The 27,567-nt window shown below is 44.6% G+C and overlaps 1 protein-coding gene across 1 annotated transcript in view; it reads left to right on the top strand.

Annotated features, from left to right (window-relative positions):
* Nucleotides 1-472: 472 nt before the first annotated feature.
* The window catches only part of LOC105477270 (protein phosphatase with EF-hand domain 2), a 40,100-nt gene continuing 13,005 nt past the window's right edge, over nucleotides 473-27,567 (top strand). The window contains exons 1-12 of the mRNA XM_011733707.2: nucleotides 473-693; nucleotides 6,310-6,422; nucleotides 10,672-10,799; nucleotides 10,954-11,011; nucleotides 12,522-12,697; nucleotides 14,323-14,437; nucleotides 15,451-15,497; nucleotides 17,634-17,800; nucleotides 19,185-19,221; nucleotides 19,312-19,461; nucleotides 23,281-23,667; nucleotides 26,319-26,504. Of these exons, the coding sequence (XP_011732009.1) occupies nucleotides 6,368-6,422; nucleotides 10,672-10,799; nucleotides 10,954-11,011; nucleotides 12,522-12,697; nucleotides 14,323-14,437; nucleotides 15,451-15,497; nucleotides 17,634-17,800; nucleotides 19,185-19,221; nucleotides 19,312-19,461; nucleotides 23,281-23,667; nucleotides 26,319-26,504 (1,506 nt within the window). The 5' untranslated portion in view covers nucleotides 473-693; nucleotides 6,310-6,367. The remainder of the gene's footprint in view (nucleotides 694-6,309; nucleotides 6,423-10,671; nucleotides 10,800-10,953; nucleotides 11,012-12,521; nucleotides 12,698-14,322; nucleotides 14,438-15,450; nucleotides 15,498-17,633; nucleotides 17,801-19,184; nucleotides 19,222-19,311; nucleotides 19,462-23,280; nucleotides 23,668-26,318; nucleotides 26,505-27,567) is intronic.

Raw genomic sequence — 27,567 nt, 5'->3', positions numbered from 1 at the left:
TAATACCTACCGGAACACACACACAAGCATCTTAGATTAACTGAAAAAGTAAGTTGTCCAAGAATAGTGACTAACCACAGTTTAGGTTATATCCTAAGGAAAGTGTCCATAGAAAGGGCAGGATAGTTCAAGCAGGCTTTGCAAATAGAAAAGCCAGCCACAACAAAGAATGCCTCCTATGTGGCTTCTGCTGAGGACTCCCCCTGGACTCAAGAGTCCCTAGGCCCCTGTGTCTTGTCAGCACTCTGCTATTTTGGGGCTAAGGAGCTCAGGCTTCTCAGACGTGGCCTAGGAAACACAGTCTTCTAATCCAGGAGAATAAGAAGATTTAGGACTGACGTGGGTGCGGTTAGAGAAACCACCCGACTATGTAATCGCCCCCTTCAAATCCTCCTTGGAGACCTGATCTGACTGACATCGGGGTGTGCCTACTGCTTCGAGGCAGGAAGCCTGAATTTTCTTCCCTGTCACTGTGAATGCTTCGCCAGGGCTGTGAATGTCACCATTGCTTTTCAGGGAGAAAACATGCCAGACTAGGGCTGCACCTTCTTTATTGGCTCTGTAGGTCTAAAAGAAATCAGATCAGCCTGGGATCCCTCAGCCAACTCTGAAGACAGGATGGGGATCACGCCCGCATGTTAAAGATCACGCCCTTGTTGTGTCTCATGGTAAATAAAAAACCCAGCAAAGAAGGTAAGAACTTTCTATCTAGCCTAAAGTAGAAATGAGTGAGGCCAGGAGGGCGACAAATTTATGTTTTTACCTAGGAAATAAATACAGAGTTGTTTTGGTGACAAAGGTCAAAGACAGCTCCTCTGTTATCTATCAACTCATCCAGATGGGGTCTTTGCTATCTGTGTGATGAGATCTTCAAGTGCTGGGTGACCATTCTGCCCTGGATTTCTTGGGCTCACTTGGTGGACAGATTAACACTTTTTTTTTTTCCTAAGAGACAGAGTCTCACTATGTTGCCCAGACTGGAGTGCAGTGGCTATTCGTAAGTGTGATCATAGCACACTACAGCCTCAAATTCTTGGGCTCAAGCAGTCTTCTCACTTCAGCCTCCTGAGAAGCTGGGACCCCAGGCATGCCACACCACCACGCCCAGCTAATTTTTGTTTTTCATGATAATGTAAGGCATTGATGATGCTAAGTCAAATTCTAGAAGGAGAAGGGGCCTCACCCACTTTGGGTGGATATGCTAATCACCTGGAGAGATGGCTCAGCTTGGGAAATCACCAGGGGGAGAAGACAGCTGGTGATTACCAAAGGTGCTAATTCAACAATCTCAGGCTCCCTCAAGCTCATTTTCCGTGGCTGACTTTATGACGTTTTCACGTTTTTAGTTTTTTTCCCTTGAGAATTTTTCTACTTCCCCTTTCTATTCATTTCTCTCTCTTTTTTTTTTTTTCTTGAGACAGAGTCTCACTCTGTCACCCAGGCTGGCGTGCAGTGGCGAAATCTTGGCTCACTACAGTTCAAGAGATTCTCCTGCCTCAGCCTCCAGAATAATGTAGCTAGAATTATAGGCACGTGCCACCATGCCCAGCTAATTTTTGTATTTTTAGTAGAGACAAGGTTTCACCATCTTAGCTAGGCTGGTCTCGAACTCCTGAGCTCAGGTGATCCACCTGCCTCAGCCTCCCAAAGTGCTGGAATTTCAGGTGTGAGACACTGTGCCTGGCCATTTTTCTTATTGATTTCTAGAATGTTCTCTGTTTGTCTGTAGATGACTCCATCTTCTTCTCTTAAGCAGCCATATGTGATACCTAGTCAGAGCCACTTTCTAATTTTTCTTATGTGTAAAAATTTTAGAAAAATATTTATTGATTTTTAATTATAAAAGCTGTAATAGATGTATATAAGCTAAAAATGGAAATCTCTCAGCCAACCTCATTCTTCAGAGGTAATTACTGTTAATAGCTTGGTGTATAGTCTTTTATTTTTATATACTTACTGACTTTTTTTATACAGATGGTATCACACTAGACATGCTCTTATGGAATTTGCTTTTCTTCATGTAACAATGTATCTTGGGGCTGTTTTCACATGATTGCATATCGACTTGCCTTGTTCTTTGTCATGGTGGAATACAATTCCATTGTTTTTAAAGCATCGTGATGTATTTTTTCGATTCTTTACTGATAATTACTTAAGGTGCTTTTTATTTGAGGAGGAGAAGGACTTTAAGAGATTTCTGAGGATGTCATTTAAGAAAGTTCCTTATCTATGTTTTTCATGACGATGACAAACATTTGAAAAGTACTCCTCATATATAACCTCACTTTACGCTCCTAACAACCCTGTAATGAAGTTACCATTATCCATAAATAACAGAGAAACAGATGAGACCATGGAGCCCCAAGGCAGGGATCACATGTGCCTTTGTTGTTATAATGGTAACTAGGTACCCCTTTCCCCCTTCCACATGACATAGGAAAACATATCCTTTTTGTCCTTGGTGACAAAAGGTCACCAAGAGTTAGTTACAACTACCTGATGGGAGATTTCATTTATTTCATCTCTTGTGGTCGTTCTAAAGAGTTTATTGGTCCATGATAGATATCAACTTCCTTACTCTAGAGCAATGCTATACTTCTATCTCCAATAAATTCTTTGTAGGTCATCTTATTCTGCCACCATTTTTGAATTTATAAATTCATGAGAAAAAAGTTGCCTAAGGGCAAAAGAGGATTTATTTAACAAGAATCTTTGACCCAGCAATAATCACTATCCATCCCACTGATTCATGTAGCATTGAAATAGTATGCCTTTTACTGCCTCCAAGAACATGTTTTTGATTGTTGATATTTAAAGATAAATATGATACCAGATTCAGTCCATCAATATATATTGAGGTTTTACTGTATACTAAGTACTTTAAATATATTATTTATGATCCTTGAAGATATATAGATGAGAAACCTGAGTCTCTGAGAGTTTAAGTGTCCAAAATTGAGTGAGAAGGTGAACAAAAATTCTCACCCACATCAAACACTCTTAAATACACAACTTGGCTATGCAGGCAAGTTACCAATGTATCAAAGCAACTTGTGAGTCATTAACAAGCAGAATCATTGCTGAAGTCCCTTCTAGTTCTAAAACTGTGCAAATATTTAGGAGCAGTTTTGTTGGTTTGGACATGATGGCTTCTCACTCTACCCAAACTCAGATTCTGGTTTCATGACATCTCATAGAACTGGGAACCATGTGGCACACAAAAAGAGATCACAGCCTTTTTTCCTCTGGTTATTTATTCAAAATAAACTAGCCAACATAAGCAAGGTGAGACTTTAATTTTGATTTGCAAAGAAAAAGACAACAACTCTTTGATAATCCCCAATACCACAACCTTCAAAAATAGGGGAGGAGAATGGGGTAGAAATGAGGTAGAGGAAAGAATAAAGGAAGTGGAATTCACTCTTGATGTTAGGTCAGTACATCTCACATTACCTCCTGAAGAAGAACTAGAGAAAGTGTCATCTTTGTTGTATAAAAAGAAATATAGCATAATGATCCCACTACACTTTGGATGTATATCCAAAGGAAGTGAAATCAGTATTTTGAAGAGACATCTGCATGCTCATGTTTATTGTAACATTGTTCACAATAGCCAAGACATAGGATCAACCTATATTCCCATCAGTGGATGAATGGATGAAGAAAATGTAGTATATATGCACAATGGAATACTATTCAGCCACAAAAAGGATGAAATCCTGTTCTGTGTGACAATATGGGTGAACCTGGAGGACATTATGTTGAGTGAAATAAGCCAGGCACAGAAAGACAAATACTGCATGATCTCACTCATATGTGGGAGCTAAAAAGAGATCATGAAAGTTGAGCATAGAATAGTAGCTACTAGAGACTGGGGAAAATAGAAGGAAGCAGGAGATGGGAAAAGTTGGTTAACAGGTACAATGTTACAGTTAAGATAGAAGGAATAAGTTCTGGCACTCCATTGCACAGTAGGGTGACTATAGCTAACAATAATGCATTGTATATTTCAAATAGTTAGAAGAGAGAATTTTGAATGTCCTCATAACAAAGAAATGATAAATGTTTAAGGTGATGGATATGCCAATTACCATGCTTTGATCACACAATGTATACATGTATCAGAATATCACATTGTATCCCATAAATATGTACAATTATAACATGTCAGTAAAAAATAAATAAGGCATAAAGTTTATTCAGTTAATATTTATGGAATCCCTACTATATGTCAGGCACTGTGCTAAATCCTGGGGTTAAAATGATGAATTTGCTTGCAGTCTTTCTCTGAAGGAACTCACAGTCTAATAGTACAGAGATACGAGATTAAAGACTGTAATATGGTATTGCAGTGATGGAAATGTGAACAGGATATTCAGGAGCTCAGAGGAGGGGCATGTCAAGCTGGCTTCTTTAAGGAAGGTGATGCTTAAAGTGAGCCTTTAGGAATGAATAAAGTTAGCCAGCTTAAGAGAAGTGGGATAAAAAGAATATTCCAGGTAAGAGCAAAAACACAGAGGTCATGGTAGTTAAAGTATAGAGTTTGAAGAAAGGGGAGAAGAGAGATGAGGCTTTTGGGGAAGATGTGTGTTTTTTTGTTGTTGTTGTTTTAGGCAGAGTCTTGCTCTATTGCCTAGGCTGGAGTGCAGTGGTTCCATATTGTGGCTCACTGCAACCTCTGCCTCCCAGGTTCAAGCCATTCTCCTGCCTCGGCCTTCCAAGTAGCTGGGATTACAAGTGTGCACCACCACATCTGGCTAATTTTTTTGTTTTTGTTTTTTTTTTTTTTTTTGAGACGGAGTCTCGCTCTGTCGCCCAGGCTGGAGTGCAGTGGCCAGATCTCAGCTCACTGCAAGCTTCGCCTCCCGGGTTCCTGCCATTCTCCTGCCTCAGCCTCCCGAGTAGCTGGGACCACAGGCGCCGCCACCTCGCCCGGCTAATTTTTTGTGTTTTTAGTAGAGACGGGGTTTCGCCGTGTTAGCCAGGATGGTCTCGATCTCCTGACCTTGTGATCCGCCCGTCTCGGCCTCCCAAAGTGCTGGGATTACAGGCTTGAGCCACCGCGCCCGGCCAATTTTTTTGTATTTTTAGTGAAGATGAGGTTTCACCATGTTGGCCAGGCTGGTCTCAAGTGATCAGCCCACCTTGGCCTCCCAAAGTGCTGGGATTACAGACATGAGCCACTGCAACTGGCCTGGAAAATGGGTTCTGTTTGGAGTCTGAGACACCCCAGTGAAAGTTCAGGGAGCTGAGTATGTGGGGCTGAAGTTGAGGGATCATCTGGCATGGAGACAGAGATCTAAGAGGTAGGAAGTGATAGCTGAAAATGTGAGAGTTAATTAAACCAGCCAGGGAGCATACACCAAGTGAGATCAACAGATATTTGAGACTAGAATGCAAATAAAAATCAACATTTAAGGCACAGACAAAGGAAAGTGAGCTCAAGAAGCAGAGAGAATAAGAAGTCAGAAAGATGGGAACAAACACAAGAGTTTGGTATCACAGAAGCTCAAGGTGTAGAATTGAAATAAAGGTGTGGCCTGGCCAGTCGCGGCAGCTCACACCTGTAATCCCAGCACTTTGGGAGGCCCAGGCGAGGCGAGCCGATCACGAGGTCAAGAAATTGAGACCATCCTGGCTAACACAGTGAAACCCCGTCTGTACTAAAAATACAAAAACGAAATTGGCCAGGAGGCTGAAGAGGGGAGAATGGCATGAACCCGGGAGGCAGAGCTCGCAGTGAGCCAAGATCACGCCACTCCAGCCTGGGCGACAGAGAGAGACTCCATCTCAAAAAAAAAAAAAAAGAAAGAAAGAAAGAAAGGTGTGGCCTATGGAGACAAATGGCCTTGCTGTTCCGGCAAGGTAACGACTGAAAAGATGAAGGCATTAGAGACATCAGGAAAGGCTTTGATCAACAGTGAGGATGAAAAGGGTGATTTTAGGGGAAGTAAAGAGAAAATCTGTAGTCTACGCTTGAGATAAATCTGGATGAGAAGAGAAGAGAGGTTGGGTGACAGAGGAATATAGGAGGTCAAGGGAGGAGGAGGTGGCAGATGAATTGCTTTGAGAATGCAGAATAAGAGATTTCAGTATGTTTCTAGACTGAAAAGAAAAGGCAGTGGAAAGGGTGAAAACGGGAGACCTAGGGAATGACAAATGGAGGGAACTCTCAGGGGAGGAACGTCTTATGCACTGAGACTGGAGAGGTGGGGAGGATGATCTCAAATGATTCATAGACAATTTGGCCCACCCGATTTAATAATCTGCCTGAATCTCCTATTACAGATTCTCTCTTCTTTTTGTCAGCAAACAGCTCACTGTCCTCTGGATCTGCTGCGTCCTGCAGGAGCACTGCGCTTCAACTATGGGAAGCGGCACCTCCACCCGACATCATTCTGCTTTCCAGAATGCAGAGAGAAGTAAGTGTTTCCCACTTTCCAAACCAGCTGTGGGTACTGCAAAGCCCATATTGCATGGAGAGGGTTGGGGGTTCTCAGGGTAGAAGCAGAAAACCCTTACATTTCTCCTCAGGCTAACTCTTAGAGGTCAGCTTCTCCTTGTGACATGCCCACCAAAATGTCCAATTGAAGTATATTTGACAGAATTAAAATTTGCTCAGGGAGTTAGTGTAGTCCATTGGGGTTGATCCCAAACTACCCAAGTACAAATGAATGAAATAAGGTTGGGCAAAGAGGGGATGAAACACATTCCAAGCAGAAGGTAGAGGATGTCCAAAGGTCATGAGGTGGGAAGAAGGAAGCATGAGCTCCCTCTAGTGGCTAATCTAACAATTTTTTAAAAACAATAGGCCAGGAGTTGTGGGTCACACCTGTAATCCCAGCCCTTTAGGAGGCTGAGATGAGAGAATCTCACTTGGGCCCAGGAGTTTGAAAGCAGCCTGGGCGACAGAGCAAGATACCATCTCTAAAATAAATAAATAAATAAATAAATTTGAGACGGAGTCTTTCTTTGTTGCCCAGGCTAGAGTGCAGTGGCACCATCTCTACTCACTGCAACCTCCACCTCCTGGGTTCAAGCAATTCTCCTGCCTCAGCCTCCTGAGTAGCTGGGATTACAGGCGCTCGCCACCATGCCTGGCTAATTTTTGTGTTTTGTTTTTAATAGAGACGGGGTTTCACCATATTGACCAGGCTGATCTTGAACACCTGACCTCAGGTGGTCCACCTGCCTCGGCCTCCCAAAGTGCTGGGATTACAGGTGTGAACCACCATGCCCGACCTAAAAAAAAATTTTTTTTTTGAGACCGAGTCTCCCTCTGTTGCCCAGGCTGGATTACAATGGCACCATCTTGGCTTACTGCAACCTCCGCCTCCTGGGTTCAAGCAATTTTCCTGCCTCAGCTTCCCAAGGAGTTTGGATTACAGGCGGGTGCCACCATGCTTGGCTAATTTTTTGTATTTTTAGTAGCGACAGGGCTTCACCATGTTGATCAGGCTGGTCTCGAACTCCTGAACTCAGGTGATCTGCCTGACTCGGCCTCCCAAAGTGCTGGGATTACAGGCACGAGCCACCACGCCCAGCAAAAAAAAAAAAAAATTAATTAATTAGCTGGGTGTGGTGGTGAGCACCTGTAGTCCTAGATACTTGGGAGCCTGAGGTGGGAGGATTGCTTGAGCACAGGAGTTCAAGCCTGCAGTGAGCTATGATCGTGTCACTGCACTCCAGCCTGGGTGACCGAGTGAAACCATTTCTAATATGGTAGGGATATAAACTTCGATATAAATTGCAAACATTTTTTCCCAGTTTGTCATTTGTCTGGGCCAATTTTGGAATTAGCTTCAGCTCAGGATTTCCTTATCTTGTGAATAACATGAATTCAACCCACACACGCCACAGGTTGAGACTTCCTATCTCACTGAGTTCTAGGCCAGCTCACCTCCTGCTACCACAGGGGCTGGTAGGCAGAGATTTATTAGATTGCGCAAGGTACAGAAACTTCCCCAGCTCCTGCCTTTTCACAGACAGTCCATTTACCACTCCCTGCCATGCACAGAACCCAAGAACTCACTCCCATCCCCTGGGTGTTAAACCCCCAGCTCCTGAGACATGTGGATTCCCCTGGGGCCTGCCTGACTTCAATGCCTGTAACTGCCTTTGGTTATGGGTTCTGTCTTCATTTCTGGCACCCGGAGGTCTCCCTTCAATGCTTTTGATTTCAACTGTCAGTTAAAAAGAAATTTAGCTCATTTTATGCAGCTTTTTTAATGTGTTGGAGTGTGAGGGAGTCCTACATCTGCTTAAGCATGCCGTTTCTTATTGGAAGTCCATATTAGGCTATTTTCCTTAAAGGGATGTCATAATTCATTAATTTTTTATTGGTTACCTTTTGGCAAGCTTATACTTCCATTAGAGAAAGGTACTTCTTCCTAAAGGCATCATTTTTTTCCCTTTAAATCAGTGTTGTATAGAGAGACATAAATATTCTTGACAACATGATAAAAATAAGAGGGTAACCATCAAAAAAATTCTCTGTTCTATTTTTCTTAAATAATTTATCTGTTCTCCCACACCCTACTGTGCATTGCCTTGGTTCACAATTTTCTCACAGTGTTGTTACATGTAGAGTTTTTACAGCCCAGGTGTATTTGTAATTTGTACCCTAATAATTTAGTTTACACATGGCCCAAGTAAGAAGAGCCTATACATTTTTGCATTGTGCTATTAAAAATACATAATGGGTTAAAGGATTTTAAAAGATCCAGAGCCCATCTCAGTTAAAAGCAAGCCAGCTCCCCACCACACCCTACCAGATAGCCAACTGGGAGGAAGAAAAGAAGAGGGAGAATGAAAGGTGTTGCCCACTTCTGCTGCCTGAGTGGCCAAAGCAAGACTGAGAATATAATACGTATGTCTCATCACTGGCAACACTGGCCTTAAAATGCTCAGGGCAAGGCGTTAGCAGACAACATTGATGTCCATGATCTTCCTCAGTGGTCCTTAACTTTAGCACAAGTAAGAATTAAGTACGGAGCTTGTTAAACCTTCAGATTCCTTCCTGGATTCCACCTGTAGAGATTCTGATGTTGCAGGTCCAGGGTGAGGTGTAGCAACCTGCATGTTTACCAGGAATCTCTAAAGAATCTGTGGCACCAGCCCTGGGCCTCCCATTCACTATTCTCTTTTGTGTGTGTGTGTGTGTGTGTGTGTGTGTGTGTGTGTGTGTGTGTGTCAGAGTCTCTAACCCAGGCTAGAGTGCAGTGGTGCAATCTTGGATCACTGCAATCTCTGCCTCCCAGGTTCAAATGATTCTCCTGCCTCAGGCTCCCAAGTAGCTGGGATTACAGATGCCTGCACCATGCCCAGCTAATTTTTGTATTTTTAGTAGAGATGAGGTTTCACCATGTTGGCCAGGCTGGTCTCGAACTCCTCACTTCAGGTGATCCACCAGCCTCAGCCTCCCAAAGTGCTGGGATTATAGGTTTGAGCCACCGCGCCCGGCCTCATTCACTATTCTGAACATGGTTTTACATAAGTCAGTCAGTGGGGTTCAACCTCATCTCTTACTATTTAGCGAGTGCCTTTGAGAAATACTAGTAGTATGAATTTTGTTTTCATAGGAAATCAAGTTTAGCTTTGTTTAAGTTCCTCCCAGCTTCTCTTTTGCCACATCACCATCATCTTTCCTCTTAGGAAAATCAGCAAGAATTCTATTATCTCTCTAATGCAAACTAAATATATTAAATCAATCTGTCTACTATTTATGAGGTTGACCTGAGTCAGCCTGCAGGGTGTCTAATCCAGCTTTATCCACAAATAGTCCATTCATCACCAGCAACGTATCTAGGCCTTGGAGCTTAAAAAGAATCTAGTTATGTGGACAGCTGTTCCCTTCTCTGACAACAATACTTGACCACAGGTCCTAAACCTTATATAAAGAACAAAACTCTACACCCTCACCTGCCCTACCTGGTCACCTGGCACAGGTCCTGGCAAAAATGAGAGGCCCAGTGGGCATGTGGGGGACTGCATGGTCAGTGCTGTCTATCTATGGGGGTGCTTAAAGCCTGCAGGGATATTACGGAACTGGGGGTGGCAAGCATGGGAGCTGGGAAACGCTTGCTGCCCCCGACATCGTAGGATGCATTCATTTGCGCATCTGTCTATTGTTTCTTTTTCCCAGTCTTCATCTGGTCCCGCCGCTTTTCCAGATGAGGACATTGAGGCCCCAGATGACTTGCCTGAAACCACAGAGCTTGTCAGGGCAGTTCTAGGTCTAGAACCCAGGTGTCCTGACATCCAGTCTATTGTCACAATATCAAAATGTCCACCCCATCCCCACATTATAACCTGTCAGGGATGCTGCATCCTTGCAGAAGAGTTTACATTTCCTTCTAGGAATCCTGGCAGTCCAACCTTTTTAACCCTACACAGAAATGTTTTCATCAAGACATGGGAATTCTAATAAACCTACAGTGACATTAGTATAACCATCAGGCAGGAATGAAGGGGAGGGGCTGGAAATGGGGAAAAACACTATTACCAGCAGAAAGGGAGATACTTCTTATGGGCCTCAATGGGTAGTGCTTCCGCTCCATCTTGTCCTCACATATACAGTGGGAGAGGGCTGAGCAGCTTCCTCTCCCTACCCCTAAACCCCTGGCCCAGGGAGTCCCAGCTCACAGGCTTGCTTCTCCATCGGTGTCATAGCCTTCAAGGCAGCAGCCCTGATCCAGAGATGGTACCGGCGCTACGTGGCCCGCCTGGAGATGAGGCGGCGTTGCACCTGGAGCATCTTCCAATCTATAGAATATGCTGGGCAGCAAGACCAAGTCAAGGTACAATGAGATGTGGGACAGAGCCACCTCCTGCTCTGCCTTTCAGCCCTTGGGCAGCAGGGCTTGGGTGCTCCGAAGGTGAGGCCAACTGGACCACTTGTGGGTTCTCTTTTCCCTCACCTCTAAAGCCACGTCTCCTTGGCTTCTTCTGCAGCTCCATGACTTCTTCAGTTATCTCATGGATCACTTCATCCCCAGCAGCCACAACGAGAGTGAGTATGAACTGCCACATGTCATGTCTTCCTGTCCCAAGGCCACAGATTGCAGGGTGAGGTGGGGGATGCCCAGGGAGTGAAATCGTGAATCTGATGACAGCCAGGGAATAAGCAAGGGACTGACAAGTAAGAGGCTGGGGTTTCATGCCGGGTTCTCCTAGTTCTCCTAAACACACACCTGGAGAGAAGAGTTTGAGTGCAAGGAGTTCATTTATTAAGTTCAAGAAACTCTGGGGGTGGGAGGGAGTGGGGAAGGGATTCAGGAAAGGAACGGCAGCCAGTCCAACAACTCAGTGTGCCTGGGAAATAGTGCAAAACACAAGCCTCAGAATTATCCCCGCTGCAGGCAGAGGCAACTGGAGTTTTTCTGTGTCAACTCCAAGGAATCATTGGTTGAAAGCAGCTGGGGAGGTGGGGGGAAGAATAGGAGGCTTTTTCTTTTCTTTTCCTTTTTGAGACAAGGAGTCTCACTCTGTCACCCAGGCTGGAGTGCAGTGGCATGATCTTGGCTCACTGCAACCTCTACCTCCTAGGTTCAAGTGATTGAACTTCAGACACCGAGTAGCTGGGATTACAGGTGTGCGCCAACACACCTGGCTAATTTTTAGTATGTTTAGTAGAGACAGGGTTTCACCATGTTAACCAGACTGGTCTTAAACTCCTGGCCTCAAGCGATCCACCTGCCTCGGCCTCCCAAAGTGCTGGTATTACAAGTGTGAACCTCTGGGCCCAGCCAGGAGGTTGTTAATTCCATAGCATTTCTGGCCTGCCACCTGGATCCAGGAAATATGCCCTCAGTCTAGAGACGCAGATGCTGGCAGCTGGAAGCTGCTGGAAGGCACTGCCAGGTCTGATGCACCTGTTGCACTCACTAAATGCAATATAAATGCTTGTGAATGATTTTTCCACCCTGGCTTTCCCCTTTCCTTCTGCTTGCAAATCCAGGTCCCAACATTTCTGTACTCTCTAAGTCTGACAAATCTTGATCTTTTAGAATAAAAGTAGAAAGCATGACTTTTTCCTCCTTCCCATGCTAGTCTGTTGTCACTTTCTCCTTCCTTTTTCCTCTTCTGTGCTGGAGCTGAAGCTGAAGCCAGATTAACCATGTCCTGCTTCAACAGCCCAGGGAAGGACTTTTTTTTTTTTTTGAGACAGGGTCTCACTCCATCGCCCAGGGTGGAGTGCAGTGGTGTCATCTCAGCTCACTGCAACCTCTGCGTCCCAGGCTCAAGTGATCCTCCCATCTCAGCCTCTTGAGTAGCTGGACCTACAGGTGTGCGACACCATGGCTGGCTAAATTTTTAAAAATTTTTTGTAGAGACAGTTTCCTTATGTTGCCTAGGCTGTTCTCAAACTCCTGGGCTCAAGCAATCCTCCCTCCTCGGCCCCGCAAAGTTCTCGGATTAGAGGTGTTAGCCACCGTGCCCAGCTAAGGACTATTCTATAGTGCCTGCAGACTGCATGATCAGATGATCATAAGCTGATCCACCTTTTGTATCGGGACTAGGGGAATTCCTGACCCGCATGTTCACTGAGGACAGATTCACCCAGGACTCTGAGATGGAGAAATGCAGTGACTATGAGTCCATAGAGGTACCCGACAGTTACACGGGGCCACGCCTCTCCTTCCCGCTCCTGCCTGACCATGCAACTGCCCTGATAGAAGCATTCAGACTGAAACAAGTAAGCTCACCTGGGGAACTTGGGTCAGAACCAACTCCATGCAATGTGTAAAGGGAGACCAAACCCAGCACAGAAAGAATGGCCCCAGATTTAGGATGTTCATGTCATGTGTCCACTAGAGAGATTCTACCCCTGCTGTGCTTAGCCAGGACCTTGCGGTCAATCAGCCAGTTCTGATGACTGACAGCTTTTCTTCCTAATCACATAATCTCTCAATGTTCATTCATCCCACACGTAACTACTGAGCACTGCTTTGTGCCCCACACTGCTCTGGGCTCTGAGGATACAGCAGTGAACAAAACAGATAAAATCTCTGCCCTTATGGGGCTGGCAATCCATCGGGGAGGCAGACAATGAACAATAAATAAGACAATTATGCTGTATATTAGAAGGTGATGAGAGCTCTGGAAAAGAACAAACTAAGTTGTGGGTGGAAGAAATAGCAGTTCTATAGAGTTGTCTGGGAAGGTGATTTCTGAGCAAAGATCTAAGGTGGTGAGGAATGCTCGGGGGAAAGAGCATTCCAGGCAGAGGGAGGAACACATGGAAAATCCCCGAAGCAGAAACTTGCCTGGACTGTTCAAGAACTTCAGGAGGCCACTGTGGCTGGAGAAGAGGGAGCCAGGGGAAGAGTAATGGAGGTGAGGGGGGTGGACTTTTATTCTTCTGAAAAAGACAAGGAGACAGCAGACATAGGAATGACATAATCTGACTTGTTTTTTTCTTTTGTTTTGTTTTCTTGAGACGGAGTCTCGCTCTGTAGCCAGTCTGGAGTGTAGTGGTGCAATATCAGTTCACTGTAACCTCCGCTTCCTGGGTTCAAGCGACTCTCCTGCTTCAGCCTCCCAAGTAGCTGGGACTACAGGTGCCCGCCACCATGCCCATCTAATATTTTTATATTTTTAGTAGAGATGGAGTTTCACTGTGTTAGCCAGGATGGTCTCGATCTCCTGACCTTGTGATCTCCCCACTTCGGCCTCCCAAAATGCTAGGATTACAGGCGTGAGCCACCATCCCTAGCCCTGACTTGTTTTTTAAAATAATCATGCTGGTTGCTGTGTTAAGACAGTGTAGGTGGCCAGGGCCAAAGCAGGGAGACCAGTCAAGAGACTACTGCAGTGGTCCAGGCGAAAGACGATAGTGGCTTGGAACTCTGATGGTACGGTAGACGTGGTGAGAGAGAGTCAGTTTCTGGCTCTATGTCAGAATTCAATCCTTCCCCTCTTCCACATGAATGTAACTCATTGCAGGAGGAGCTGAGCTGATATATTCCAGTAATGACAGGATCAGTCAGTACCATCAACACACCCGCACTTAGTCATACTTTACTGAGACAATCACATGGTCCTCCCATGCTAAAGGCAAGGAAGGGTTTAATAGAGTAGACAGGAAAGAGAAAAGTAGCTCAATATTTGCAGAAGGAACAAGTGGGGATGATGAAAAGCAGAAACAAGGGCAGAAGTTGGGTGAAAAAGGAAGAATCCGTGCATAGTCCCAGGAGCCGTTTACTGGGGTTACTTTTGGGGTCTTGGGTGATTGGGGTTGTTAAGCAGTAAAGGGAAGGACCATTTTCCTTCACGAATATCAGTGTGGTTTTCTTCCCTCCCTCCGCTTCCTCCCAGTAGCAGCTCCATGCTCGCTACGTCTTGAACCTTTTGTATGAAACCAAGAAACATCTGGTGCAGCTGCCAAACATCAACCGGGTCTCAACCTGTTACAGCGAGGAGATCACAGTGTGTGGTAAGAGCCGGTCAGAAACGGCTTTCCGTGCTAGACACAAACAAGAACACTCTACCTGTGTGGGGATGCAAGAGGAGTGGCTGCAGGGAGATGTGATGATAAGCCAAGTTTAACCCCTTCAGATTCAAGATTTGCATATTCACTCCACATGTACTTAAAGAAGAGGTGATGGTGCAGCGAAGGGGACCACAGAGCTCAGGGCCCAGCCTCTGCTTTGTTTTCCCAAGCAATTCATATTGACTCAAACTCATGTTCTTCATTCAAAACAAAATCTCTGCAAATAACCAGACCCTCCTTGTTAGAAGATGGTTTATTTCATGGTACTTGAGAAAGCCCCAATGACTAGCAAATTATTCTTCCCATCCACACACATTCCTCTCCTGGAAAGAAGTCCTGTTAATGACTGTTTTCCCCATCTTATGTTTCCAGTGGTTTTTAACATCCACTGTAGACTGATGTGCCACACCTTAACCTAGTGGAGGGAGGCTCCAGTACACGAGGGATTGTAACTGGCACTGCTGGGGGCACCTGCAGCCTGCAGATAGGTCTTGCTTGCCTTGCAATGTTCATAAACTTTTAAAAATGGTATTTCAACATTTGAAATTTGTAGGATTTTATATTAAGGTCTAGATTTTGCTTTAAAAGTCTCCTGAAAAATCTTCTAACACTGGCTCATAAGTGAGTAGCTGCTTCCTACTTTAACATGGGCAAAATCTCTCCAGTTCTCATCTAGGTTTGCAACCCTGCATTGTTGTGTCCCATCTTTGCTTCAATAAAAATGTAGCTCATTTACTATTTACAATAATCAGGCAGAAAAAATATTATGCCTTCTACTTTCAATACTATCTCTGCAATAAGGAGAAATTATATTTATCCTTATCTTACATATGGAAAACTTAGTAACTGTAGGGTTTTGTTGTCAGATTCTTCTGGGTATTTTCTTTCTTATAATAAAAATTAGAAGCACTGGTAAGGAAAAATCAGAACTGATATTCTTTTTCTGTCTTTGTTAGGAGACTTACATGGCCAATTGGATGACTTAATATTTATATTTTATAAGGTATGAATATTCAAATTAAATTACTTTCTTGCTCTGAAGCTTAATTTAGAAGCTTAAATTCAGTATCAATTGAACAAATGCTTAAATATTACTTGAATTTTTAAAATATTATTTTTTATTTTTATTTTTATTTTTGAGATGGGGGTCTCACTCTGTCACCTAGGCTGGAGTGCAGTGGTGAGATCTAGGCTCACTGCAACCTCTGGCCTCCCAGGTTCAAGCAGTCATCCCACCTCAGCCTCCCGAGTAGCTGGGACCACTAGTGCATGCCACCATGTCCTTATTTATTTATTTATTTATTTATTTATTTATTTTTTCAAACCCTTGTGTGGAGGGCTGACTTTCAGTAGATCACAGTGAGGGAGCTGCTCTGCTCAGTACGAAATCCCGATCCAGAAGCAGGTCATCTACGAATGGTTTAATGTCAGGTTCCCCACGAATGTGCGTTGTGTGACGGGCGAGGGGGCTGCTGCCTTTCCTGCTGCACCCGGTTTCCCAGGAGGAGGGACTCTCCAGACCGGCCGCGGGTCCCTGTGCGCTTGCGGGGCTGAACTGCCCGCCGGCCGGGAGGGCGGGAGACCGGCTATCCCAGGCCATTGGGAGACCGGCTATCCGAGGCCAACAGAGGCTCTGAGGCCAACCGAGGCCCCGCAGCGCTGCCCTATGGTTCCGCCTGGGCGGGATTCTGACTTAGAGGCATTCAGTCAAAATCCCACAGATGGTAGGTTCGCCCCATTGGTTCCTGAGCCAAGCACATACACCAAATGTCTGAACCTGCGGGTTCATACCCAGCAGGATTACCTTGGCAACAACAGATCATCAGTAGGGTAAAACTAACGTGTCTCACAATAGCCAAATTTTTTATATTTTTTATAGAGACGGGGTTTCACCATGTTGGCCAGGCTGGTCTCGGAACCGCTGAGCTCAAGTGATCCACTCACCTCGGCCTCCCAAAAGTGTTGGTCTTACAGGCATGAGCCACCGCGCCCAGCCTAAAATACTATTTTTAATAATATTTGCTACTCTGCTGCAGCAAATACATAATAGAAAAGTCAGCACTGCATTATATTCTAGTAAATTTTTGCAATCTATTTAACAAATATAAAATGTTCAGGCCAGGCGCGGTGGCTCACGCCTGTAATCCCAGCACTTTGGGAGGCCGAGACGGGCGGATCACAAGGTCAGGAGATCGAGACCATCCTGGCTAACACGGTGAAACCCCGTTTCTACTAAAAATACAAAAAATTAGCTGGGCGTGGTAGCGGGCGCCTGTAGTCCCAGCTACTCGGGAGGCTGAGGCAGGAGAATGGCGTGAACCCAGGAGGTGGAGCTTGCAGTGAGCCGAGATCACGCCACTGCGCTCCAGCCTGGGTGACAGAGCAAAGACTCCGTCTCAAAAAAAAAACAAAAAAACAAAAAAAACAAATATAAAAATGTTCGATTAATAACTAGAAGGGGCCAGGTGCAGTGGCTCATGCCTGTAATCCCAGCACTTTGGGAGGCCAAAGTGGGAGGATCACTCGAGGCCAGGAGTTTGAGGTCAGCCTGGGCAACATAGTGAGGCCCTGTCTCTTAAAACATAAATAAATAAATAACTATTCAGCAACTGATTTTCTTTCTTCTACATAAAGAAAACTGATTATTATCAAAACAACCAAAAGCTATTTTCATATATATTTTAGTTATAATGTGTAGAACATATAACAAGGGAGATGAGTATAATTTTTTAATGGAATATTACTTTCTACACATATTACATTTCCCAAAGCATTTTCCAATGCATTATCTTGTTTAATCCTGAGAAATCTATGGCAGGCATTATTATTTCTAGTTAAAGATAGTGTGGCCAGAACTTAAAACTGGCCTTCGCATCACAAGTTTGGTGCCCTTTGCTCCACACCACATGGCAACACTCAGGCTTTGTCTAAAGGAGCATCTCATAACCTTAGCCTCTCTGGAAAGGAAATATAAGATCAATAGAAGTTATTTCCATCATTTACTGATGTTTCATGCTTGAGGAGACCTAGAAAGCAGAGAATTGGTGTTAGATGTGATTGTCAAATGCCTATTGGTTTTAACCTAATTTCCTATTTCCTTCCTCTCATTCATTCTTTGACGGGTCTCCTTGTTGAAAAGAATGGCCTCCCATCACCAGAACGGTCCTATGTGTTCAACGGTGACTTTGTGGATCGAGGCAAAGATTCAGTAGAGATCCTGATGATTCTTTTTGCCTTCATGCTGGTTTACCCCAAAGAGTTCCATCTTAACAGAGGAAACCATGAGGACCATATGGTGAACTTACGGTACAAGTCAAAACATGCTTGGGTAGTTGATGTTTGTTTGTTGTGATTGTAAAACATTATTTCTCCAGAACTTCTTATTTGTTAAATGACTTTAAAACTAGTTTTCCAATTTTTTAAAAAAGCAGAATACACAATATATAACATTAAAAAAAAATTTTTTTTTCTTGGAAACAGAGTCTCCCTTGGTCACCCAGTCTAGAGTGCAGTCATGATCTCAGCTCACTGCAACCTCTGCCTCCTGGGTTCAAGTGATTCTCCTGCCTCAGCTTCCCAAGTAGCTGGGATTACAGGAGTGTACCACCATGCCCAGCTAATTTTTGTATTATTATTAGAGACAGGGTTTCACTATGTTGGCCAGGCTGGTCTCAAACTCCTGACCTCAAGTGATCTGCACCCCCTTAGCCTCCCAAAGTGCTGGGATTTACAGACGTGAGCCACCACACACAGTCAGATGTTTTTTTGAGATGGAGTTTCACTCTTGTTGCCCAGGCTGTGCAATGGCGTGATCTTGGCTCACTGCAACCTCCACCTCCCAGTTTCAAGCAATTCTCCTGCCTCTACCTCCCAAGTAGCTGGGATTACAGGCACCCACCGCCATGCCTGACTAATTTTTTTTTTGTATTTTTAGTAGAGACGGGATTTCACCATGTTGGCCAGGCTGGTCTCCAACTCCTGACCTCAAGAGATATACCCGCCTCGGCTGCCCAAAGTGCTGGGATAACAGGCATGAGCCACTGCATCCAGCCCAGAATTTTTTTTTTTTTTTTGAGACAGAGTCTTGCTGGGTCGCCCAGCTGGAGTGTGGTGGTACGATCTCAGCTCACTGCAAGCTCCGCCTCCTGGGTTCACAACATTCTTCTGCCTCAGCGCCCCGAATAGCTGGGACTACAGGCGCCTGCCACCACACCCAGCTAATTTTTTGTATTTGTAGGAGAGACGGGGTTTCACCGTGTTAGCCAGGATGGTCTCGATCTCCTGACCTCATGATCCACCCACCTCAGCCTCCCAAAGTGCTGGGACTACAGGCGTGAGTCACCGTGCCTGGCCCAGATTTTTTTTTTTTTAATTTACACATTATTTTACTATTCCAATGAAATCATTGAATTTGTTTTTGCATACACATACTCTATCATATAAACAATAGAGATTCATGATAGTCAAGTAGGAAATACAGATAAGCAAAAGGAAGAAAATTAAAATATCACATAATTTATCTACCCAGGGATAATGATATAATTGTAAACATTTTGGTGATTATTTCTCGGTCCCTTTTCTATGTATTTAAGTACATATACCCAGAATATGCATTCTTCTGAAGATGTGATTATGCCCTGATTATTGTCACCGAATTTACTCTAATATCTATTTGTGCTTCTAAATCTAGATATGGCTTCACCAAGGAAGTGATGAACAAATACAAGGTGCGCTGCCTTTAAAGACAAAAGTTTCTCTTAGTTCAGATAAGTTGAGTGAATTATTTGATGACATTTTGTTCATATCATTTTTTCCAGATACATGGGAAGGAAATACTAAGAACCCTGCAAGATGTTTTCTGTTGGCTTCCACTGGCCACTCTGATAGATGAGAAAGTTCTAATTCTTCATGGTGGGGTGTCAGACATAACTGATCTGGAGCTTTTGGACAAAATAGAGAGGAACAAGGTAGTGGTTAATGAAATAATACAAATTTCACCATAATGCCCAGTCTCATTGCCAACGTAAATGTTGTCTCACATGCTGACTGCAGTCAACTCATTATGGCTAAGAGTGTGGAGGCTGTTAAGAGTATGGAGGCTGGGCACAGTGGCTCATACCTATAATCTCAGCACTTTAGAAGACAGGAAGATTGCTTGAGACCAGGAGTTTGAGATGAGCCTGGGCAACATAGCAAAACCCTGTCTCTACAAAAAAATTAAAAACTTAGCTGGGAGTGGTGGCATGGCCCTGTAGTCTTAGCTACTTGGGAGGCTGCAGTGAGCTCTGATTGCCATTGCACTCCATCTTGCAGGGACACAGCGAGAACCTTTTTCTAAAAAAAAAAAAAAAAAAAAAAGATTGAGAATCTGCAGTTGGGCTAGGGGGCAAGTGTGCTGCAGTCACTTTGTCATGTCTACCATGTACATGCTAGTGGGGAGTAGCAACCAGTGCCGTGTTATCTGCCATTGGATCTAGACAATTCTAAACACTACCTCTCAATCATTGTCACCTAAAGAGCCTACGTTTCCCAAATAATTCGTATTACCTTCAATTAAAGTCAAGAAATATGTTATTTAGTGCCTACTGCTACATTCAGAGAGCGTGCTAGTTGGCAGAAAAAAAGATGAAGATCAATTTCAGTTAAACTCAACAAGTATGTTTTGAGTGCTTACTATGTGCAAAGAAAGTGTTAGGGAGATAAAAAGATGAAACAGAGATGGTGCCTGCCCTAAAGGAACACACAATAACCAGAATGCGTTGGGGTTGGGAGTGGAAGAGTGTGAGACAGAATGTATGATTTACCAATAACAATAGATTTCTATTTCCCATTTCATTTTGGAAATGAAAACCTAGAAAGCAAAGGTTCTATTTTCTTTCACTTAACTCTTAAACTTGACTCATCCCACACAGGAAATGCTGCTACAACATCCATAACAACATTTTCCTGGGAAGTTCCAAAGACAGGGAACTCATCACCACACAATCAGTCTACTTCAACTTTGGGCAATTCTAATGGATATGGATATGAAAGTCTATGTATATGAGACATATGTGAAATGAAATAATATGGCTTTAGAGTCAGACAGACCTGGGTTTGAATCCTGGAATAGGCGATTGTTGGCTGAAATGGCAGTTTGGCTCTATGAAGTTGTCCAGAGACCCAGGTTTCTTGTTACTCTGCCACCCTAATGTGTGGTTTCTAGACTTAGATACTATTTAGCAAGTAAGGATATGACTCCTTGTGGTTTGACAACTAGAAACTTCTGTGTGTCCCTGTACACCCAAACTCAGTGTTTTCACTTACACATCTGTTTTATCTTTTTCTGTTTGTTTTTGAGACAGGGTCTCACTCTGTCACCCAGGCTGGAGTGTGATGCCAAGATCACGGCTCACTGCAGCCTTGACCTCCTGGGCTCAGGCAATTCTCCAGCCTCAGCCTCCTGAGTAGCTGGGACTACAGTCACACACAATCATGCTTGGCTAATTTGTTTTTTAAATTATTTGTAGAGGGCCGGGCGTGATGGTTCATGCCTGTAATTCCAGCACTCTGGGAATCGGAGGCGGGCGGATCACGAGGTAAGGAGTTTGAGACCAGCCTGACCAACATGGTGAAACCCTGTCTCTACTAAAAACACAAAAATTAGCCAGGCATGGTGGCGCACACCTGTAATCCCAGCTACTCAGGAGGCTGAGGTGGGAGAATCACTTGAACCCCGGAGGCAGAGGTTTTGGTGAGCTGAGATCATGCCACTGCACTCTAGCTTGGGCAACAGAGCAAGACTCCGTCTCAAAAAAAAAAAAAAAATTTATGCCGGGCACCACGGCTCACACCTGTAATCCCAGCACTTTGGGAGGCCGAGGCGGGCAGATCACGAGGTCAGGAGATAAAGACAATCCTGGCTAACATGGTGAAACCCCATCTCTACTAAAAATCCAAGAAAATTAGCTGGGCGTGGCAGCACGCGCCTATAATCCCAGCTACTCAGGAGGCTGAGGCAGGAGAATCGCTTGAACCCGGGAGGCGGACACTGCAGTGAGCCAAGATCACACCACTACACTCCAGCCTGGCAACAGAGCAAGACTCCGTCTCAAAAAAAGTTTATTTGTAGAGATGGGGTCTCACTATGTTTCCCAGGCTGGTCTTGAATTCCTGGGCTCAAGTAATCCTCCCACTTTGGCCTCCCAAAGTGTTGGGATTATAGGCATGAGCGGCCACACTTAGCCATCAGTTGTATCTTGATGTTTCTCACAAACTTTCAACTCAAACGTTCTGACCAGCTGCTTGTATGTCTGGAGGCGGAGACAGCAAGCCACAGTACAGCAAATTATCTCATGGGAAGAATCATGTTTAATTTTGTAAACAGAGAAGAAGGAACTCTAGGAAAGAATGCTAAAGAAAAGTTTATTTTCTGTGGCTTAGCAAAAAGCTAACTTCCCAGTATTTGGTTTGCCAAGGTCTGGAGAGAGGGTGATGCAGCAAATGATACAGTCCAAGGACTACTTGGGAGAGAAGTACAGAGAGGTATGGGCTCCAGAGGCAGACTATCTGGATTCAGTCCTGGAAGAGTCTTAGTATTTTGTGCCTCAGTTTTCTTATCTGTACTATAAAAGACGCTATCTTATAGGATTGGTATGAGGGTTAATCAACTAATTTACAGAAAGTGCCCAGAACAGCGCCTATTTGGAAAAGACTGAAAACATAATAACACTATCAATCTCGTTAAGTTAGGGATGCTGCTTGAAGCAGATAATAAAATCCTTAAAATAAAATTACCTGGGCCAGGCACGGTGGTTCATACCTGTAATCCCAGCACTTTGGGAGGCCGAGGAGGGCAGATCACAAGGTCAAGAGATAGAGACCATCCTGGCCAACATGGTGAAACCCCCGTCTCTACTAAAAATACAAAAATTAGCTGGGCTTGGTGACACGCACCTATAGCCCCAGCTACTTGGGAGTCTGAGGCAGGAGAATCACTTGAACCTGGGAGGGAGAGGATGCAGCGAACCGAGATCGCGCCACTGCACTCCAGCCTGGTGACAGAGCGACACTCCATCTAAAATAGTAGAAACGGGGTTTCTCTGTGTTGGTCATGCTGGTCTCGAACTCTCAACCTCAGGTGATCCACCTTCCTCAGCCTCCCAAAGTACTGGGATTACACGCCCAGCCTCTCTCTTTCTTTTCTTTCTTCCTTCCTTTCTTTCCTTTTTCTCTCTCTCTCTCTTTCCTTCCTTCCTTCCTTCCTTTCTTTCTTTTTTTCCTTCCTTTCTTCCTTCCTTTCTTTCTTTCTTTCTTTCTTTCTTTCTTTCTTTCTTTCTTTCTTTCTTTCTTTCTTTCTTTCTTTCTCTCTCTCTCTCTCTCTCTCTCTCTCTCTTTCTCCCTCCCTCCCTTCCTCCCTCCTTCCCTCCCTCCCTTCCTTCCTTTTTCTTTCCTTCTCTTTCTTTCTTCTTTCTTTCCTCAGGGTCTCCCTCTGTTACCCAGGCTGGATTGTAGTGGTTCAATCTCAGTTTACTGCAACCTTGACCTTCCGGACTCAAGTGATCCTCCTGCCTCAGCCTCACTAGTAGCTGGGACTACAGGCAGGTGCCGCCATGACCAGCCCATTTTTTGTATTTTTTATAGAGAAAGCGTCTTGCCATGTTGCTCAGGCTGGTCTTGAACTCCTGGGCTTGAGTGATCCGGCGGGCTCAGTCTCCCGAACTTCTAGGATTACAGGAGTGAGCCACCACACCCGACTGGGCCTACAGTTTCATTCCAGCATCTGTATCTCTTTCTGGCATGTTTAGATAGTTTCCACCATGAGGTGCAAAACGAGACAGAAGAGTGAGAAGCAGATGGAGGAGAAGGGAAAAGCCAACCGGAAGAGCTCTGCACAGGAACCCATCCCATGGTTTCTCCCACAAAGCCGCTCTCTTCCCTCTTCACCCCTTCGGCTCAGCTCCTACAAGGCCCGCAAAACCAACAGGTCCTCCAGCATCCCCTGCGGCGGTTGCCTGGACGGGCGGGAGCTCTCCCGGCAGGTGCGGAGCTCGGTGGAACTGGAGCTGGAGCGGTGCCGGCAGCAAGCAGGCCTCCTGGTGACCGGACAGAAAGAGGAGCCCTCCCGCTCTGCCTCAGAAGCAGACTCTGAAGCCGGAGAGTTGCAGAAGCCCACTCAGGAGGAGTGGAGGCAGGTGAGCGTGGCCAGGCGCTGCTTCCTAGCATGTGGCTGCCAACAGGTCAAACCCGTTCCTTCCATGGAAACTCAGGGTATGTTTTGAGGCCCCTCTTTCTGTCTCTCTCTGGAGTTACAATACCCCAGAAGGACACTAGTATTTGCCTAATGACTCTCATGTTTTAGAGTTTTATAAAAGATGAGGACGTGTGGCGGTTAGGCTCTATTGCCTGATAATACTTTGGTTAGTGATTGAGCACCAATAGGGTAAGAAGATAAGCTATGATTTGTTGGATGCTATTGTGTGTGTGTGTGTGTGTGTTTTTTTTTTATGTGTCAGCAATATAGCTGCCATAGTTCAAGGCCAAAAGGGCTAGGCAGCAGCTTCTCTTCTCTGTTACCAGGCAAGAGCTGTCCCCAGATCTCTAGAACTATGTCACATGGCCACCCCTAGCTGCAGGGGAGACTTGGAGAGTAAGTAGTATGCAGCGAGGCACCCTGCCACCCCAAACCCAGAGTTCTGTCAGTATGGAAGAAGGAAGAGGATAACGGATATTGAGTAGACGCTAACATTACTTGCCAAAATAGATGGCTCAGGCAGCCGACTTCACTGACGAAGACTATGGCAGAGAGAGCCCTGAAAAGGTTGTTGTAGCCATCCAGGTGGGAGATGATTACGGTGAGCTTGTTTTTTTTTGGTTTTTTTGTTTTTTTAATTTGAGACAAAGTCACTGCAGTTGCTAAGGCTGGAGTACAGTGACGTAATCATGACTCACTGCAGCCTGTACTTCCTAGGCTCAGATGATCCTCCTACCTCAGCCTCCCCAATGGCTGGGACTACAGGTGTGCACCACCATGGCCGGCTAATTTTTGTATTTTTTGAAGATACAGCGTTTCACCATGTTGCCCAGGCTGGTCTTGAACTCCTGAGGCTCAAGCAATCACGCACCTTGGCCTCCCAAAGTGCTGGGATTACAAACGTGAGCCACTGCACCCAGCCTGAGCCGCTGTGCCTGGCCTGCAGTACTGTTAACAGAATTATAGGAACTTGCTGGTATTCAACCATTTCTGACCCATAAGAATGGCAATCTCATGTAGTTCACCCAATAAAGAAATGAATTCAGAATTATTTAAGAGCCAAAATTAGCAGAACTTGCTGATTGATTGGATGGAGGGTAGTGAGAAAGAGAAGTTACAACTGACTCTGAGTCTAGAAGCCTCAGAAAAAGAGATGGTGCATTTAGGTTATGTTCTCTCAGAGTTACTGATCTGGGCTTCAACAGCAATTTAGAATTGAAATTGTAAAGTGTAGGTCTTTCCTTTTGCAAACTGACTCAGTGATAATGTCTTGATATTTACAAATCAGATGAAGGTTTTCTTTTACAAAAGTACTTTTAGGAAGCATTAAATATTGGCTGGGCGTGGTGGCTCATGCCTGTAATCCCAGCACTTTGGGAGGCCGAGGCGGAAGGATCATCTGAGGTTAGGAGTTCTAGACCAGCCTCTGGTCAACATGGTGAAATCCGGTCTCTACTAAAAATACAAAAAGTAGCTGGGCATGGTGGCACACGCCTGTAATCCCAGCTACTTGGGAGACTGAGGCAGGTGAATCCCTTGAACCTGGGAGGCGGAGGTTGCAGTGAGCTGAGATTACACCAGTGCACTCCAGCCTGGGCAACAGAGTGAGATCCTGTCTCAAAAAAAAAAAAAAACAAAACAACAAAAAACGAAAGTATTAAATGTCAATAACCAAAATTATTCAGTTATTTCATCTGAGTAGTGTATGACTGGCAGTTACTGTCTTCCTGAGTATTAATAATAGGGTAGAATCTGAAGTGTTAGAAAAATTGCTCAGCTCTTCTGCAATTACTTATTTGTTTGTTTGTTTGTTTGAGGTAGAGTCTCACTCTGTCGCCCAGGCTGGAGAGCAGTGGTGCGATCTTGGCTCACTGCAACCTCCCTCTCCCGGGTTCAAGTGATTCTCCTGCCTCAGCCTCCCCAATAGTTGGGAATACAGGTGTTGCACTGCCATGCCTGGCTCATTTTTTTGTATTTTTAGTAAAGATGGGGTTTCACATGTTGGCCAAGATGATCTTGAACTCCTCACCTCAAATGATCCACCTACCTCAGCCTCCCAAAGTACTGGGATTACAGCCTGGCCCTCTCTGCAATTTGTAAAAAAGAAAAAAAAATTCTTAAACTACTTTAAGAAATAAAATGTCAATTGCGCTTTCCCAGGACCACATCTGGGATCTTGTGAATATGCAAGAGACTCTCTTGCCAGTCCCTGGACTTGCACCTTCCCTTTAGGGCAAATGTCCAGGAGTCTGGAGCATTGGCACTGACTGAAGACTACTGGCCATGATCAAAGCTTCTAGCAGGGCAACTTCATCTGTTTTACATATTGAACTTTCATATCAGATTTATTTTCAAGAAAGTGTGTATATACTTGTCAACGAATATGTATACATGCACACATTCATTTTGTGAGTAATATGAAATTCTGGAACCTTAGAGGTCCAAAATATAAATGTATGACAAATATTTCTTGCATGGACATTTATTCACTTATTTTTATTCCTCCTCCTCCTCCTCTTCTTTTCATCTGAATGCCTGTGGATGAATATGTATCTAGTTTTGGGAAAGGAAAACATCTCTTGGTTTTCTCAGGTTGTAGATATCCTGTGGAGTGATCCCATGGCTCAAGAGGGCTGCAAGGCCAACACTATTCGAGGAGGAGGCTGTTATTTTGGGCCTGATGTGACACAACAGTTGCTACAAAAATACAACCTGCAATTCCTGATCCGTTCACACGAATGCAAACCTGAAGGCTATGAATTCTGTCACAACCGCAAGGTGGGTGGTCCCTCCGCAGCAGCACAGGCTTGTGTGTCACCGAAGTAGTCCAAAGGGCTCAGGCCTGGATGAGCAAAGGCTCTCAGTTTCTAACAACCTACAGACCTTGTATTTGTTACCCACTTGCTCAAAGCAACTAGGTCCTTTACAGTCATTTATCCTTGACTCTTATAGCCTCTTTAATACCCAAAGTTTGATTGAGGCCACTGTCCACCAATAGCCTGAGTGACATGGTCCCGTTTTATGAATGGAAATACAAGGCCTGTGTTTTCCCAGCCACACCTCTATTCTTCAGGTCATGTGGCTCACTGTCACATGTCTCAAAAAAGCCTACAGGGTAATTGGATTTCTGCACTGCTCCCCAGGCAGGGATTCAGCATCATTTGTCTTCTCAGGAGCACAATTAACATCCTGACTCATCTTTGGACATCTCCAAATCCTACAATATTTGTCTCTCCTAATACCACTAGGTTATACTGTACAAGTTTCTTTATTGCAGGACTTCTAAGAACCTTTAGTTTCCTACCACTGTAAATCTTCAGGAAGAGATACAGTATCTAGCATTTCCCAAGGTATTGACTGCGAAAACTTTTTTCATACAGCATCTGAGGAGCCACAACCGTCCGTAGGAAACTCTGCTTTAAGGCACCACATCAGCTCTCAGAACTGATTTTCCTCCTCATTGCAATGGCCATCCTGGTTTATCAGCCCCAGCTCGCCTCTAAGTTGAAGCAAATATGGTGTTTTCTATGACCCCTGCTATTTTCAGTTGGGATAAAAATATGAAGAAGATACATTGTGAAACTATCAGAATTCAAATTTCTATGACTTGGGTCACAACTCTTGCCCTGTTAGCATCGATGACAAGGAAGGAAGGAAGGAAGGAAGGAAGGAAGGAAGGAAGGAAGGAAGGAAGGAAGGAAGGAAGGAAGGAAGGAAGGAAGGAAGGAAGGAAGGAAAGGTTTCTCAGATGAGCACTAGGAGAAACGGCAGCCTTTGCAGTTGAGTTGGGCCACGTAGGATTGAGGGTAAGGGTTTCTTCAGTGAATGTGAATGCCTTTCT

The sequence above is a fragment of the Macaca nemestrina genome, chromosome 3 (genome assembly GCF_043159975.1).
Source record: "Macaca nemestrina isolate mMacNem1 chromosome 3, mMacNem.hap1, whole genome shotgun sequence".
Classification (NCBI taxonomy): domain Eukaryota; kingdom Metazoa; phylum Chordata; class Mammalia; order Primates; family Cercopithecidae; genus Macaca; species Macaca nemestrina.
Note: the sequence above shows the minus strand (reverse complement) of the source record. Positions and strands in the feature narration are given on the sequence as shown.